General features: G+C 34.3%; 1 protein-coding gene across 1 annotated transcript in view; it reads right to left on the bottom strand.

Moving 5' to 3' along the window:
- The window catches only part of LOC121423515 (protein crumbs-like), a 61,586-nt gene extending 49,352 nt beyond the window's left edge, over window positions 1–12,234 (bottom strand). Inside the window, exons 1-2 of the mRNA XM_041618866.1 lie at window positions 12,163–12,234; window positions 5,590–5,653 (exon numbers count right to left, since the gene is read on the bottom strand). Of these exons, the coding sequence (XP_041474800.1) occupies window positions 5,590–5,653; window positions 12,163–12,171 (73 nt within the window). The 5' untranslated portion in view covers window positions 12,172–12,234. The remainder of the gene's footprint in view (window positions 1–5,589; window positions 5,654–12,162) is intronic.
- Window positions 12,235–19,055: the final 6,821 nt, after the last annotated feature.

Genomic DNA, 19,055 nt, shown 5'->3' on the forward strand with positions numbered 1-19,055 from the left:
GGGTATTTTTGGTCGTACATTGAATCGTCTATAATAGGCCCTACCTTAGAAATTAAGGCACAATGCAGGTTTTTAAGTTCGGAAGTTCTCTAAATCTTGTGAAGGTCAATGAATGAAACATTACATATTATTTCAATACTGATTATGTTTCAGTTTCAGTGGTATTTTTCTCATTTCCAACAAAACAGTAGACAAATTCCATCATGAATACAGTTATAACAATTGAAATGTAATAAAGAAACATGTAACACAATATATATATTATATATTCATCTAAATTATACATTTGAAACTTAATATGGATTATGGAATATTTGTGGCTGAAAATAACACGCTGGAAATGGAGAGGTCCACTGTGAAGCTGTGCTTGTAAATCGTGGACCCCTCAAAACAAATTATTCATTAATATTAGATTACATAATTTAAATAATGATAGTGGCCAAAAGAGGGAAGGAAAATGTGAAATAGACAATAACATGATGCATGAAATGAGTAATGCACGAAGAATAAGATGAGAAGAACATACCTGCATGTGGACAAAAATAAGAAAATGTTTTAAACATGCATATTAGTGTGAAGCACACGGGCAAAGGAAACGGATCAAAGTGTATGTCTTGTTGAGAAGTGGTGACGAGTTCTTCGGATACCAACAATGATAACAATGACATTAATAATAGAGATAATAATAATGTTGATGATATTGATATTCACAATAATGATAGTGATAATAATGAAAATAAAACAAGGGGCAAACTAAGTACAACAGGGAGAGCTAGGTTTTGTACGTATAACGTAGCCAATAAAAATGTCTTAAGTTTTTTTTTTGAAGACTGCGAGTGAAGGGGAGTTTTTCAAATCTATATGCAAAGTATTCCAAAATTTAGGACCTTCAAAATTGAATGTATTTTGTGCTAAAAGTGTTTTTAGTAAAGGTAAATGAAATTCCTCAGACTGTCTAGTGGGATATTTATGAATAGTTTGATTCTTTATAAACATGTCATGAAAAACTAAGGAAAGGGCACCAGAATTAAATTTATACATAAATTCGCCAAGATGAAACAAGTAGAGATCGTTTACTTTGAGAATATTATGTTCAAGTAAAAGTGGATCTGAGTGGGCAATAAACGGAGCATTGCAGATTATACGAATTACTTTTTTGTAACAATATATTTTTTTCTAACAGAATTTGATGGGTGTTTCCCCAAAGCAAAAGTCCATAATTGAAGTAGGGTAAAACAAGACAATAATAAAGAATAAGCAAAGATCGTTGTGGAAGATGTGATTTTAGTCTGTTAATGATATTTCGAGAGATTGTTTTGCAAATATTTTCAATATGTACCTTCCAGGAGAGCTCGCTATCAACCAAAACACCTAAAAATTTTGTATGAGAAACCTGCTTAAGTGGGGTATTGTCAAACATAATTTGAGTCGGTAATGAAGCTAAGGACAACGAAGACCTCTTTGTGTGAAAAGCTTTGCATCATTTCAGTAATTATGTTTGCATCAATATGATTTCTTTTGTTCTCCTTTTCTTTCTTGTAATACATGCACGCAAATAAGAATAAGTCAACTATAATTTCTTCATTTCCAAGGGGGATCTACACTTTACAAGCTTTGCTTTTTAGTGGATCCCCCTCATTTCCATTTATGCTCTATATTATATCGTTTTTTCTGTTTTACGAAGTAAGAATGCCCTATAAAATTGTTCGTGTATTTGTATTGCTTTATATTACTTTGTGTTTTGTTTTGAATGGAAATGAAATGAAAGAATTGAATTGAAGGAGTTACTAAATAATATGTAATTCGTCTTCAAAAGACTTAATGACAGTTTATTGGTTCTTAATCCATTCTAAAACATTTCGCAACTCTGCATTGACGACATCAACAAGAACATTAGGATCTCTGTGTGAAAAACAAGTTAATATCATCTGCAAATAATATAAATGACAGTAAATTGGACGATTTATGAAAATCATTTATATAAAAAATAAACAACAAAGGGCCTAAAAGACTCCCTTGTGAAACACCACAAGTAATATTTCTAAAATCAGATTCTTGCTCATTTAAATAAACAAAATGTTTTCTGTTAGAGTGGTAACTCCTGAACCACTCAAAGGTCTTTCCACGGACACCGATATGATTGATTCTATACAGTAAAATGTCATGATTTATCGTATCGAAGGCCTTGGAGAAGTCCAGGAATATACCAACTGTGTGAGAAGAAGAGTCAGTTGAATGGGCAACCTTTTCTACCAAAGTCATTAAAGCATGAACAGTACTATGTTTCTCCTTAAAACCAAATTGGAAGTTTGAAAAGATTTTTTTTTTTCTTTAAGAAAGTTATCATTCGAGTGAACACTATTTTTTCTAAAATTTTGGAAAAAGAAGACAGTAACGAGATTGGCCGATAGTTACCTACTTCAAGTGTGTCCCCCTTCTTGAATAATGGTATGATTTTAGCAAGTTTCATGGAATAAGGAAATTCATCATGCAGCAGTGATAAATTAAAGATATGGACCTATTGATCTACAATGTAAGGAATAATGGCCTTTAAAATAACGTTACTGATTCCATCAAAGCCGGAACTTTTTTTATCTTGTAAGTTGGAAACAATGTTTGTGACTTCTTGTCTATTCGTAGGAAAAAGGAAAATAGAACTTCGATTAGCAGGACCTAAGTCAGTAAAACACGTGTCAGAAGGGGGAATATTTTTAGACAGATAATTTCCAATTGAGGAAAAGTAATTATTAAAAATATTCGCTATATATTTTGGATCTTCAACAATTTCATTATTCCTGATTCTATTTATTTCAGAAACTCCTTTAGTTCATTGCCTGTTTGATAATTTTCCATGTGTTTTGGGTATCGTGTTTGAACATTTCCGAACGATTTACAAAATATTTTCTTTTTTCTAAACGAATGATATTGATTAATGTGTTTTTATGGGACGAATACTTTAATTTTGCTTTCTCAGTACCCTTTAATTTGCATTTATAAAAACGATTATTTTTTTATTAATTGAGCGTAGAATAGATTTTGAAATCCCAGGAAGTTTTCATAATTTGTTTTAATTTTTTGTTTTGGCATATTATGTCCAGCTGATTGCTTAATATTTAGGAAAAAGCTTCATATGAATCATTTAAGTTTTCATTTATGTAAAAATTCGACCAATCATGATTTTCCAAATTAATACCAAGACGTGCCAAACTTCCGGCGTTTACTTTACGTCTGAATAGTGAAGAACTATTGGTAATTATAGGTTGTTTCAGTGGTTAGTGCATTGCAATAGGGTAGTGATCATTGATGTCCGAAATTATTATATAAGAATCAGGATGTAGAATTACATTTGAAAATATATTATCGATTAAAGTAGCAGATGTATTTGAAACGCGCGTTGGTTCGGAAACGAGTGGCAGACAAGAGGCCGATAAAATCAACTCAAGAAATTCTTGAAAAAAAATTGTTCAGTTCATGGTTCAATTAGTCTATATTAAAATCTTCCATCAGAAAAAAAATCTTTATTGTCAAAATTAATATCTCTTAATAAATCTGAAAAATATTGTAAAAAATCTTGAGTACTAGAGCTTGGGGATCTATAAATAACATCGGCGATAATATTCTTATTTCCAGTAATAAAAATTTCAATGAAGAGTGATTAAAAAAAAAAAAACGAAATTTCATTCAAAATAGTATAGTTAACTGATTTTCGAACGTAAAGAGCAACACCACCACCAACTTTATTTTTTCTATTTTTATTAATAAATTTATAATCCTTTATATGAAATGGGTGGTTTAAATCGTGATTTAACCAGGTTTCCGTAAGGCCGATTAGAGTGAAAGTGAAAGAAGTTCATCAAAACGTCAATTCCAAATTCTGATATTTAGGTGAAGTAAGGAAAATGTATTTGATTCAAATTCTTTCAAGACACTGGAAAACTGATAGACGGTTATGTAATTAGTAATTCCTCGTTGGGCTGGGTCATCAAAATCAAACTCTAAGTTTACAGATGAAGAGTTCATGCTATCTCTGATAAGATTGTCGTATAAATTAGTAGATGTAAGAGAGGCATCATTAGATTGAATAGGTCGATGTAACTCGAAGAAATCGTCATCACCAAGTCTATGGAAAGGCAATGGTTGTCTAATTAACGAATCAAACATCGTCATAGATTAAAAAAGTATTTCCTCATCACAGATACTTGGCGATTTAAAGGAATCATGTATAAAATGGCTCTATCAGCAAGTTGTAGAGGATGTGGGGAATGAACAACGTCCACATGAAGTAAGATTGGAGACGAGTATATGGATAACAAATGCAATAGGAAGAAAGTGGCGATACGGAATAAAAAAAGATTGGAGAAATGAACACACGATGATGATGATGATGATGAATAAGAAAGGAGATACAAACACAGAGTCTCTGATGGCACAAGAAACTTGTGCCATCGTGTGTGTCTTTACTTCAGAAAAAAAGAATCTAACGGCTTTTTTTATAAAAAGTAGCAAATACTACTATACTGATAAAACAACTCTTATTTAGTTAATTTGGAAGATATTTCATTCGCACCACTAAGGACAACAAAAAGGGTAAGCTAAAAGATTGAGGATATATTGTTCATTCAAATAAATAGTAAATGTGCATGTGTGTTGGGGGAGCCAAAAAATAGAGTTTATGTGTTTCTTTCTGTCTATCAGTAATTGGAAATTAGCCGAGAAGAATATAATTGACAATTCGAATAGAAGTCCTTTAATCGTAAATTGTATTCTAGAACGAGTGGCCGAATGGTAAAAGTTGTATGCCAGTCAGGGGGGGGGGGCTAGGGGAGAGGATATGGTTGGTAGGATGGTTATCTAACTGGAAGTCTTCAGATAAAAACATTCTAGCTGTCTAGGGATGATAAAAGACCATAAAACAGTTCAATTTTTAACCAGGCGCAAAATTGCTAATACATCTGATTTAAGGGGGTCTTGATATAGGTGATCCCCCCCCCCCTTCTCAGGCAGTGGGTGAGGGTCGATAAAATTCGAATCCCATCATTTTTGGTCTAAAGGGACTCTATTGAAGCCAAAACAACCAAAAAAAAATCAATTTTGGCAAAGAAAAATCCTACGGGACTGCACACCATACCGCACTAGTAGGGAATCACACAAAAGCTGTTATCTTTTTAATGATAAATTTTTGCTGTTAATTATTAAACTTTTTTTCTCATAATTTGTAAAGTTGGGAGTCCATCTTTTTATAGCCCTTTCGCGTGGTACTCTTTAGTCGATAAGCAATAAAGAGATATAATCACTGAACATCAACAGCATTGACCAATGAGAACCAATTAAACATTAAAAAACTTATCACTGTCACGGCTTAGCATCAAATAACGTCTAAATATAGGAATATAAACGATGTAGATAAGAGAGTTGTCATTGCCGCAAATACATTTAATTCAAACCACAAACATAACCAGAATCAACTCTCCAGACTGCTTTTCGGTGGCAAGAGTGCATGCAAAAGGAAGACCTCGGCTTTTAAATTGATTGGAGAATATTGCATGCATCAAGGCATATTGTATTGTATTATATCAGATTTCAATTTACCCATGCATGTACATGTCAGCAAAACAAGGATGAAACCTCGATGAAGAAAGTTGGCCTTTTCGATCTGTATAGAAAAAATGAAAAGAATTAAAATCAAATAGTTGAAGTATGGTGATGAACCGTGTTTGTAACACGTAAGGTTATCAAATCTCTCCACTCCTCACCCCTCAAAAAACATTACGTGGAAATGTTATTCTCATTTCCCCTGCCTCTATCTCTTCTCCTCCTCCTCTTCTCTCTATTTTCTTCTCTTCTTCCCCCTGTTTTTCTATCTCTCTTTTCTTCCCTTCCTTTTCCCTCTTTCTCTATCCTTTATTTATTCTTACCTCCCCTCTTTCTCTTTCCTTTTCGCTTCTATTCCTCCCCGCCTTTTCCCCTCTCTCTCTCTGTCTGTTTCTCTCTCTGTTCTCATCTCTTTTATTTCACAGTCTCTTAGACCCATTTGTATGTTCGCAAGGTCATATATTTAGTGAAAAAATATATTATTGTCGTCGATGTTGATTCTTAATGTTTATCCGTAAAAATAGAATGAGAGAACTAAAGTATACTTTCGATCTTGCAAAGGATGTGTTTTCTGCTATTTTGAAAAACTTAAGATATTCGCAAACTTTTAAAACCCTCAAAATCAATAGGAATATAGTCTGAAGGGTCATGTTCACCCCAGAAAAAATGTTGATTGAATCATTAGAGAAAAACCAAACAAACATGATGTAAAAGAAATAACATTTTAAAACTGCGCTGATACTTTTCACAAAACATTTATGCGCACAACTCAGTGATATGCAAATGAGAGAGACGATGACGTCCCTCACCAATTGTTTTGCTTTTCATTGTTTTAACTACACAACATTGCATTATATACGGACAATAATGACCAACCTAACTGAACCAAAAACTGTTTAAACATTGGTAATTCCACATGTTGAGAGAGGAATACACCTTTTTTCACGTGACAATGAGGAGAAAAATAAGATTCATATTTCATAAAAGAAACAGTGAGTGGGTGATGTTATCTCTTATCCTATGTATGTATATTGATTGAACATAGATTTTATTAACGGAACAATGGGCAAACAAAGAGCCGAGTTTTGAAACCTTCCAGGAAATTCTAGACAGTCATAATAATACAAGATATTAATTTTACCATAATGGTTCATTCAACCAACCATAATACCCCTGTTCACATCAATATCAAAATGAAACATATTTTAAACTTCTATCTTCTGTAAAATTTTGATACCAATTTGAATTTGTATGTTAGGTTTTCACTTGTAGTTTTTTACTTTGTTCATGCATGCCATGTAACAAGGCTTCAAGCAAATGCAATTTTGGTTTGATTTTTTTTTCATTCTTGGTTTAAATTTGTTATAAGAATGGTTTGTAATAGGAAGCTGCACACTAAAGGCTCCGTTTTAGCAGGCCCTCCATTCAGGGTTGGCACATGTTAAACGGTGTGTTTAAAACGTGTCTTAAAAAGTATTTTTAAACACCCGTTTTTTCCAAAAAAAAAACATGTTTAAAACACCGCATAGGCTTGCGTGTTGTAAATTTCCATGGATGTGATTTTAGATGAATGTTTTTTTTGTGGTTTTTTCTGAAGTGGTGTATTATTTTTTTCTAATTAATCAAAACTCTTTCTCATAAATACCACTCCTTTTCCTCTTTCCCCTTCCCCCTTTATTCTCCCTTTCTCCATTGCTTTGTCATGTTCCTTTTCTCCCTGTTCAGTTGTGCACATCAATCCATATAAAGAATATCATCATTTTAACAAGCATATCTGAGTGTTGCACTCAGTTTTGGACAGGGAAATAATCACTATTCAAAATAAGCTCAAATACATAAATGTGTAATTGAACATGTTGAATGAAATGGAACTGTTGCACAAGCATAATGATACTCTTGAGGTACACACGAAAGCAGGTGAAACTTTGCACTTCGTAAAGATGAAGAAAAGCACCTTAAAGAGAATAAAATCAGTCAGCAAACCATAACCCTAACAATCCCAGGGGACCTTAATTGCCCCTCAAAAAATTCTATGATAAATCCCTAAACATGAGAGGGCCACGCCATGCTGTTCAAGACTATTTTTGGATGCATGTATGTATGTATGTATGCGGTTATGATATTACACAGCAAGTGCATGTCAGACCCCTGAATTGTTAAAAATGTGATTCATGTATAGAGCCAATCGTAAATTCTCGCCAATATCCGTATCTGTATCTTTATTTGTACTTTCTGTTAATGATTGTAAAATTATTGCCAATAATTTGTTATTCAAAAACGCAAAAAAATCTTTAAAGAATGTACATAAAAAATAAATAAAAAAAACAGATAAAAAACATTAAAAACATTACAGATTATTTTTTTTCTAATGTGCGTTGATCAAAATTCCACCATGAAAATTAATAGGCAGTTCAAAGCTTTTCTTCATAGATTTAACTAAAATTGGCACAATTGATTCAAATAAAATGAAGCATAATGATTACAGGGGTGGCGGAATGGTTTTCAAAGTGGGGGGGGGGCTGACCATGCAAAAATCCTAACAATATAGTCATTTTTACTTTCTTGTACACGGTTTTGGAAAAAAATGGGGGCTGAAGCCCCCCCCCCCCTTCTTCCGAGGCCCCTAGATTAATCAAATTAAAGTTTGAAAAGTCATAGATTATGTCAGTTTATTCCATTGTGCAGATTGACAAGACTGAAAATGCCCCAGTACTGTATGCATAGGCGGATCCAGGGGGGCCCGAGGGGCCCGGGCCCCCCTATTGGCGGAGCAAAAAAAAGAAAAAAAGGGGAAAAGAAAGGAAAAAAGGAAAAGGGAAAAAGAGAGGAGAAAAGAAGGAAGGCAAGCATAAGAGGAGGAAGATGAGTGAATAAAATAAGATAAGGGGAAGACTTGGAAATTAATTTTTTTTAAATCTTTCATGTCGGGTGTTACATATAAGAATAATTGTAAAAGAATTTTAAAAGCAATTACATTCATCTATTAGTTATTTCCCTTTAAGGTTAGCCAAGAATTGTAAAGAACATTCAAGAATGTCTTTTTATTATGCAGGCCTTGCCTATTTAAAAGGCCAAGGAGTTGTATTGTTATTTCTGAATAGAGATTAGGAACAATAGGCTTAGCTATGCTATTGACACTCTTGATTCAATGAGGTCAATCAAGAGTGTTCTGGATTTTGACTGCTCCTGAAAGGAGAAAGTTTTTTTAAAGAAAATGCTAGAACCTTCCTTAATAGTGAGTTCTAGAAGAATAGCTGCAAACTATTTAAAGCTGCAGATTTTTCAAGATGATCACCACATCATCACATCATATTAGATCACACCATCACATCATATGAGAGCAGGAGATCACATCACATCATATGAGATCACTTCACCAGATCAGATCAGAGTAGTTTATGCATCAATGAACTGTTTGCAGTTATTTTGAGAAATTATCAGTTCTCATCGAGATCATCAACATCATCAATCTGTTCAATGAACACGCTTCAACCCATGGATTGCTGAAATTGACTGTTAATCATCATCAACATCGTCTTTACGGACATTTCAACTCGTTGCAGTGACTCTTATTATTCATCGGACTTCAACATCAGTTTCATCATCGCCATCATTGTGAATTTTCGCCAGTCAACTGGGATTTTTATCATTTGGATTATTACTTGGATATAGCATCATCGCTTCGGGATTTTACATCGGACACTTCAAGAGATTTATGTAAGATCATTATTTGTTTTATTTTATGTATAATTATTTCCTGTAATAAAAAAAAAGGAAAATTCAAACTTTATATTTAAAAATCTTCTGTTATTTGTTGCAGTATCGTAACACGGGTATAAAATTTTCGCTCGCGCTTTGCGCTCGCATTGCCTTTTTAGGTGATATCTTGCTCAATATGGACCTTAAAATATCAAAGTCTGAAGTCAATATACAAAACATATTTCAGCTGGGAAATTGAACTTTCATTATTTTGTTTTATTTGCAAATTGATTTTTTAAAAGTGTAAACGTTTCTTATTTATGGTCTGAATATTAACAATTTCTGCTTGCGCTGCGCGCTTGCAAAATTTGATTTGTCAGGTACCTATTATTTTCCTTATTCCATGAAGTTCTCAAAATATCTCTATCTAGGTCAGATTGTCAAAACGTATCAGCTAGCGCTGCACGCTTGCATTTTGATTAGTGAGTTATGTATATCTCAATATTAATTCTAAAACAAACTACTTAAAATCACCATTTGATGACAATTTATCATAAATTTTTGCTCGCGATTTGCGCTCGCATTGATAGATTTTAAACTCATGCATCCTATTCATAATTACAAAAGTGCTTTAAATGTCCAGTTTTTAGGCCATAATATTAATAGATTTTGCGCTCTCATGCTTACGAAGAGAAATAGGAAGATAGTCATCATTTTCTTATGATGACATAATGTCCTTATAGAATATCCCGGTCCTATATCAAAACTCAAAGTAACAATAATTGAAAATATCAGCTCTGTTTTAACTGTGATCCTTTTTCACCTCACAATTTTTTCACAAAGTGCTTGCAATACAGAGCTTAAAGAGACCCTTTTTCAGATCTGAATATTATATATTTTTAGCTCGCGCTTTGCGCTCGCTTTATTGATTTTCATGGTAAAAAAAGGTATTTAGAATACCCAAATTCTAGGTCGATATCTCAAACACACGTTTATTCAGATACGCAGCTTGTTCTCCATTTAAATAATTATCCAGTTTCAGATAACAATATAAAAAAATTGTCTGCTTGCGCTTTGTGCTCGAATTATTGATGTATGAAAATTTCCAATAGTTTAACCTTTTCATGATTTACAAAACATGAATAGAGTGTCCAGAATTTTTACGCTCGCGCTCGCATCAATTATGTCAGTTTTTGTCTTATCCTTTCCACGATTACAAAAAGTGCTTAAAATTTCAATTATTCAGGTAGAAATGTCAAAAAATTTCAACTCGCGCTTCGCGCTCGCAATATTTAAATGTTGAAATATTTAACGTCTTCATGGCTAAGTTCAAGCAGTCCGTAACAAATACGTTTTCGATCAGCTCAAAACGTATATAAACATTTTCTGCTCGCGCTCTGCGCTCGCATTATTAATGTAAGGAAGATCCCCACTTTCTCATCCTTTTCATGATTTACAAAACTTGAATAGAGTGTCTCGTTCAGTAGGTCTAAATCACGAAATTTTTTGCTCACGCTTCGCGCTCGCACCAATCGTTTAGTTATATACCTATTCTGTTAAGTTACAAAAAGTGCTTAGAATTTCCATTCCTTAGGTAAAAATGTCAAAAAATTCAGCTCGCGCTTCGCGCTCGCATTATTTGATGTTTTAAAATATGTCACGTCTTCATGGCTAACTGCAATCAAGTCCTTAACAGTACCTTTTCCATCAGTTCATTTCTGCTCGCGCTCCACGTTCGTAATAATTATTCACTTGCATACACATCTTTTTTCAGGATTGCCCAGAATGTTCAAAACTTTTAGAAAAAAAGTACATAAGATTCCCAAAAAATAATAGCTCGCGCTTCGCGCTCGCATTATATATATAATGATTAAGGTAATGTATATTTATGTTTATTCATAAGAATAAAGCTAAGAAGTGACTAATAGGACTACCCCTTTAAAGAAACCAAAAATCCCGGCAAATATCATATTCGAGTGGCCGATCGGGGAAAATATGGCTGAAAAAAATTCCGGCCCCCCCCCCCCCCCCTATTGGCGAAGGCTGGATCCGCCCCTGTGTATGTATATATAAACATGTATAAGGGAATAAAGTTATAAAATGTCCACTCACTTTAGTGTTCAATTTCCATTATTTAATATTTTTGGGGGAAATAAGAAATTTTCTGTTAGAAAGACAGTAAAAATAAAACTGTAGTCATCTCCAGAGTCTTGTTCCAAAACATTTTTAAGACATAAAATCAGACTGTAAGGTATAATTGATTTACGGAAGATTGCGTCATTCGTTGGAGAAAAAGAAAACGCTTTAAAACAACTAAAAACGTTTTATTTCTTTTTGTCCCGCCTGCATAGCAGAGCAAAGCTATTGGCACCGCTTTTCACCGCTCGTCAATATTGAAATCTTAACCAAGGTTGAGTTTTTTTAAATGTCATCATAACTTAAAAAGTATATGGACATTGAACATAAAGGTAATCAAGTATCACTAAACATTTTCCTCAAGTTTCAGGTTACATGACCAAGGTCATAAGTCATTTAGGGTCAATGACCTTAGACCATGTTGGGGGAATCAATGTCGAAATCTTAACCAAGGTTAAGATCCTGCCTAAGCTTCAGGTCACATGACCAAGGTCAAAGGTCACTTCGGGTCAACAAACTTTGACCATGTTGGGGTTATTTGTGGAATTGTCATCATAAATTTAGGAAAGTTTATAGATCTAGTTCATGAAACTTGGGATATAATTATTACGACCCATTCTCTATTCCAACTTGCTTGTATTAAAATCTTGATTATATATTTAATAAAGAAATTTACTAAATGTTTATTGGTTATATCGTTTGAAATAAATGAAACATAAGAAAATAAAGACTCACCATTTCCATCGGTGCTGGAAAAAACTCAACAGTAAAGATTCGACGAAATAAGCAAACTATGATTGGTGGTATTGTTCGTGTTATGTTTTTACTTCAGAAAAAGAATCGACACTCGGCCCGGGGAGGCAATGTTTGTATATATATTCGAACTCAATTGATCGAACAAAAGTCTCTCCTAGGCTGTTGAACGACGTCGCTCGTTGTAGGTACAATGGAAGTCTTCTCACGGGTTACAAGGCGATTCAGGATCTGTTCCAAGAGATATAGTCCCACTTTTCAATTTTATTCAAAAATATGTTTTTTCTCGATAATTTAAAAATATAAAGTGTAGATCAACTCAGTACTAATAGAGTCTAGTTTAATCTATATAACGATTCTGTGTAGTTCATGTAGTGGAACGAGATGATGATACCATTTCGAATTATCACTCCTTCGCGCATCAGTTCTGCGTATCAACTGTCGACCTTTACTGAAGTCTGGATGGAACTGACTTCTATCCTAATAGATGTATTCTAATTATTTTCTGATTCCTCTGCTGTGAGCAGTTCCCATCGCGCACCTCCCACCGACATGAAAATCTGGTGATCACGTGACCATCTCAAACTCCAATCAGACACCAAAATTTTGTCCGACTGGAATTTATTGGCAAATTTATCCCCTTCTCTCTTTCAAGCCCGACAGTTTTCCGTATCCTGTGTAGGCCTCTTATGTGTGTGTGTGTGAGAGAGAGATTGATAATTATGTGTATGTACAGGTAGGTTTAAGGTTATTTATTTCAATCGTTTTGGTCCACTCGTCTTGGTGATAACTTTTACTACAAAACATACAACAAAATTAGAAGCGGGAATACGGGGGTGGTTCTGGAGACCAAGAAGACATTTTCTTGTCCATCTAGATTAAAATTTAAAGATTTAGTACCAGAAAAAAAATTGACAAGCAAAAAAGAAAAAAATTGGGTCTTCAACAGGTTATAAAGTACATTTCGCACCAGAAAAAAATGACAAGCAAGAAAAAAATTTAAAAAAGGTATTTAACTTAAAAGGAGGGGACCACTGGCTCCTCAGGAATTGGTTGTGACTCGTCGGGGGGGGGGGGGGGGCAGGGGATAGGTCCTTTGCATGGGTGGTGATTCGTCAGGAGGGGCAGTCTGCCCAGCTGCCCCCCCCCGTAGGTACGCTAATGGTGACGTCATCACCACTCGTAGGTTCTATTGTTTGTATAATATGGAAATAACCGTTTTAAGAAACCAAACTAAATTTTCTAATGCCATAAACTACTTTACATCAATTTTTTGGATGAAATTCTAAGTGTTAGATTGAACCCATCCCCTCCCCATGTTTTTAATCATTTTTTTTCATCTACATTTATTAACAGAGGGTGCTGACGTAAATCTAACAAGCAAAATAGGCTCACGAAAAAATGAAGGTAATTTGGTCTCGACAAATTTGACAAGCGAAAAAAAGGGTTTCATTACAAAATCTTCGTAATTTTCCTTAAATTTACTTTCCAGAGTTCCAGTGGTGCTGCCTTTGGAAAATAACACACGCAGCACCCCCTGTCCCATGTCCATGGGTGAACCTCCTCCTTTAAGGAACACGTCGACTACGCCGTCAAAGCTGAAAATAATTTTGTCGACACTTTTTGTAGGCTTGCACGCCCGACCCCCCTTCCCTCCGGGGTCGGAGGGACCTCATGCGTGTTCCCCAAATGTCTGGTAAAGGGGTACTTTTTTCGCGGGACAATTACATTTTTCTGTTTTTCTCTCTCATTCTCTTAATTTTTGGACTCTTAAGAAATTTAAAAAAGGGGTTGTTTGAAATATTTTGAATAGTCATAGAAAACTTGATCGAATCTCGGGATCAGTTTTTTTAATTCCTGCTAGTTTTGAACGCTTGTCCTGAGCTCCAACGTGACATCAGGGAACCTGTATTGTAATGACAGCTTACCACAGATGAAGGGGGGGGGGGTGTTGTCTGTCCCTGAGATATAGATATGGGGTTGGAATGAGAGCTCACCCGACATAGGGGAGGGGGGGTACATTGACTCATTGAGCAGTGTTCCAAATTTAAGGGGTCTCCAAGGTAGGAAAAGCCAGCGAAAGGGGGGTTCAGAAATTTTCAGAAAATTAGGGGGTGCTTTCAAAGGGAGGGAATGAGCATAGGTGTACCCTAACACTGAGGGGGTGGGGCGGGCTTGCACGCGTAGAAAAAATTGAACATACCTTTGTTTCACCGGAATAATTCAAATCTTTAACATTCAATAACTTCGTTATTTATTATCCTATTTTGATCGAAATTAATTTTCAGCATTTTACTGTGTGAATATTACTCTATTTATAGGCGAGCGGCGAGGGGCCAAAATTTGGGACTTTAATCCCCCCGACTGTGAATATTACTCTATTTAGTGAAATATCAATATCCTCAGCCTGGAGCATCCCTTTAAAGAGTTATGTTTTCCAATTTTAGATTTGACGAAATACAAGTTATAATTGGACATGGGTGGGACAAGATGTTTTATTGTCAGTGTATGTGGCATCGGCACATAATCACTTATACTAATTTTTTAATGCGTATAAATTTTCTATGAGAGGGAAGCAACACCAATTTTCAGCAATTATGATAATGCAAATTAGCCTTCATGCGCCACAGAATTCGAAATTAACTTTATTTCATCTCCTGACGTTTGTTTGTAGTCAAGGCAACCTAGTATATTCAAAACAAAAGTAAAGCATGAAATATGGTGAGATGGGACGACAATAGAAAATTATATTACTCTCCTTTGAAGTAACAGTAGTTTTTCCCCAACATTGGTCAAAAGTATTAATGTTTTCACTCCACATTCATTCTATGATCCACTCTTGATAACAACCTAATTCATTTTACACAAATTGTACTCTTTAAAGATTAAACTCTCCAAAGAATTGCTGAGACAAGACAAAGTAATCTAAAACTTGTCTATTGTAATTTAACATCATTTTGGTCGAATTTCCTGACCTGATTTCTTGCCGTGAAAGAGCAAAGTAAAATCAAGCTTGGGTAGATTCGGTGGGTCAAATGGGCATGTAAGAACAAACTTGTAAAAAATATCATTGGTGAAATGGTTTTTATCAAATGAAACCTATAAATCAGCGTTATGTATATTTACCAGTATTACATTTCACATGTTATGATAAAATTAATAATAAATCCACCCCAACACGTTGGGAATAGTGAGCTGATGACGTCATCTGTTCTTTCACTAGTATTACGTCCAGTGTAACTTGTGAAATTAATCGAAAGTATTAGTGATAACTTTATCATTTACTTCATTGTTTTTTTTTCTAGTTCAAAGCTTGATTGATTTTATCTCTCTACTCATGTCAATTTTTTGTAGGCTTCCCCCAATTAGAGAAGGAGAGAAGGAACAAAACCAAAAACAGAAACGGTGAATCATGATGCTATTTTCAGGTATTGTGTGAGAAACTAACACAAAATTCGTTATTCATTTTGCAAAAAGTTATTTTTTACTCGCTCGCTTTGCTCTCTTGATCGGGATTATCGATATATAAATTTTGCCACACACACCACGCTGTGCCCCCACTGAACTATACCACACGTATAGTTCAGTGTTTGCCCCTCATCTTTTGGACCATTACACCACTGCTAACTGCCATTTTCTGTCGCGACTTGTTTCACACTCAAGCACCTAAACTGAATAAATGATGTTGCAATTATGAATAATTAATACCTGTAAAATGGTTTGCAGCTTTGGGTATCGGCCCATTGTCTCTTATGCTAATTATTTATGGATCTAACTACACACGAGGGGAATCAACTTTCAGCAATTATACTAATGAGTGGAAGCCTTCATGCCCTACATAATTCAGAATTAATTCTTTTTAAACCTCACGCATTTTGAAGTCATTGCAACTTTATGTTTACGAAAAAAACCTTTTAATAAAAATATTTAAATAGTTAACGGAAAATGAAACCTTTGGAACAAGATAGCTTGTGTGAAGACAGAAAAATCAAAAAATGAGATCAACGAAACTTTGAGAAAAAAATGAATGAATATTAAGAAAGTTATGAGCATTCGAAGTTAATTATTGTAATGTAGATCCCCCATTGGCAATGCGACAAACATGTGCGATATCACGTGTGAATAACTTTCCCATTGCTTTCGTATACATTTCACTTAAAATGTCTCTTTCATCACATCTATCAGTAAATCTTTATTTCTTTCTATAGGAGGGCATGTAATACAGATTTTTAAAGAATACATCATGGATAAAGAGTTTGTATCACCATAAGTAAGGAAAAAAAGATTCATTTTGGGGGTATTTTATAGTCCATTAAAGGAAAAGTTGTTTACTTGTGACATCGCACATATTTGACGCATTTTTTTTCTTTTTCAAGATTTTTTATTTCTCAACTCATTCCATACATAAGTATCACATGCACAGATACATCATAATTAAAAACAATGGCATACATTTCAAACAATTCAAATAAATGATTCATTTTGTATACAAAATATTCCATTTTTTTCGATGCACGTTCATCAAATTACGTTTAAATGCAATAATTCTCTCGTCGTACCCTTTTTAGACAGGCTAAAATTTCCTTAACCCCGTATTATTGGTGGGGCTAAATGGCAATTTAGCCCCACCTACAGTACGGGGTTAAGCTTAGCCCACTTTCGTTTTACACAGCGTTTTTGCAAAGTGGGCTAACCCCACCTATAGTACGGTTTTATTTGGCCCTGCAAAAAAGCAGGGTTATCCCACCAATTGCGGTGCTAAGAGCAATAGTACGGGGTTAAGATCGCATGTGTAAAACGAAAGTGGGTTAAGCTTAAATAGTACGGGGTTAAGGAAATTGCGAGTGAAGCACTTGTACTACGAATGATCGACAAAAACCACTAGTCCGGTGTTAGCGAGTTTCGTGTGTAAAAAGCAAGCATTCCTTATCCGGGGTTAGCAATAACAATTTGGCATGTGTGAAAAGGGGAAAAAAATAGTACGGGGTTAAGGATAGTACGTGGTTAGCGATAGTCCGGGGTTAAGAAAATCCTGTGTAAAAAGGGCATCGGTTGTTTCAGATTTTTTTCCAAACCAAGCATAAAATGAGCAAGAGTTGGTTTGATATTTTTATATTTACATGAATAGATAAAATGTTGTGCAAACACCACAATAATATTGCTAATATGAAAATTATTGAGGGTTATAACTCCAAAACAAATCTCAATGTCACTAAATTGTGTACTTCTAATATGCTTGGCCTTCAACCACTCGTGAACTTCGTTCCAAAATGAAATTACATATTCACATCTAAGAAATAGATGAGAAATTGTTTGAACGTGGTTTCACAGAAATTACATAAAGGAGAATCTTTTACTCCAATTTTAAATAAAGAAATCTTGTGTTGAAATTCTTCTTGAAGTGAATTTAAATTGGAAGTTTCGAAGTTTATTATCAATTGATTACTTATATAAAAGAGGGAAGCGAGAGTTCCAAATATGAGAGTCTGACAAATTATCACTCAAATCATCTTGCCATTTGATTTCTGGTTCGTCATCGAAAGGGACATGTTCCTTTCTAAAAAAAAAAGTATTATAACACAATTTCGTAGCCCTTTTACTTTTCATAAAATGACCTAATCTATCGTCTACCATGTGATCATCGTGATTAATGTCATGGACATTTTTTTATTAACTTTTTCCATTCTAATGGTATAGCATGTAAAAGAGAAAATAGCATAAAAAACGATTCATTTCCAAATTTATTACATATTTGTTCATATGACATAAATGAACCGTCTACATTTAAAACATCTTTGACATATTGCATACCTCGGAACCAATTTCTGTATAAAATTATTTTTTTATCAACTTTGATATGTGAGTTAAGCAAAAGAGTTTGAGAGATAATTTCTTTAAATTTTACAGGGTTGTAGTATTTATAAAAAAAGTCCATGCATCAAGAACATCTTTACAAAATACATTGTCAAAGTATATATGCAAATCAACAGACTTCATATTACATTGAAAGAACAATACATCGTCAAACCTGTCAAGTAACGTTTCAAAAACAGTTTCCACTTCCCATTACTGTGTCTAAGTAACGCTTTATCCAAGCTGTTTTTATTGCATAATTAAAATTCAACACATGTGGCATTCTAAGCCCTCCTTCTTTATAATCGTTGTGAAGTAAATATCTTTTTATCCTATCTGGCTTGTTACTCCATAGGAAGTTAAATAAGAGTTATAGCAGTTCAACAAAAAAGGGGTGCGGTGGATTCGGTATTATACCAAATACATATATAAATTTCGGGATAATAAGCGTTTTTATAATCACAATTTTGCCGTATAGGGTAAGAGTTCTAAGATTCCAAATGCGAAGCGTCGATTTCACTTCTTTAGTTTTTGTTTGTAATTGAGCTCATAATAATAATATAAATCGTTAAGTGGAATTTTCATACCAAGATACAAAATGAAATCACTTGGCCATGAGAAAGGAGTATCTCGACAAAGAAAACCTTCAAAATTACCAAGTCTAACGACGCTACATTTATCAATATTAACTTTCAGTCCTGACGTAGAGTTAAAATCATTCAAAACTTTTAAACACATCTGCAAGTTGGATTCGGTGGGATGGAGAAAGATCACAGTATCGTCTGCATATTGGCTTAATTTTGATTCATTGTTTTCTATGGAGATTCCTTTTATATTCTTATGTTGACGGATCATTATACCTAGAATGTCTTCTACCAAAAGAAAAAGATAGGGAGAGAGGGGACACCCCTGTCTTACTCCTCGCTTTATTGGACAAAGGGTTTGAGGAGAATCCGTTATTGATAACACATCATTCAATGAGTATAACAATTGTACCCAACTTACAAAACATTCATCAAAAC

The sequence above is a fragment of the Lytechinus variegatus genome, chromosome 11 (assembly GCF_018143015.1).
Source record: "Lytechinus variegatus isolate NC3 chromosome 11, Lvar_3.0, whole genome shotgun sequence".
NCBI classification, from domain to species: domain Eukaryota; kingdom Metazoa; phylum Echinodermata; class Echinoidea; order Temnopleuroida; family Toxopneustidae; genus Lytechinus; species Lytechinus variegatus.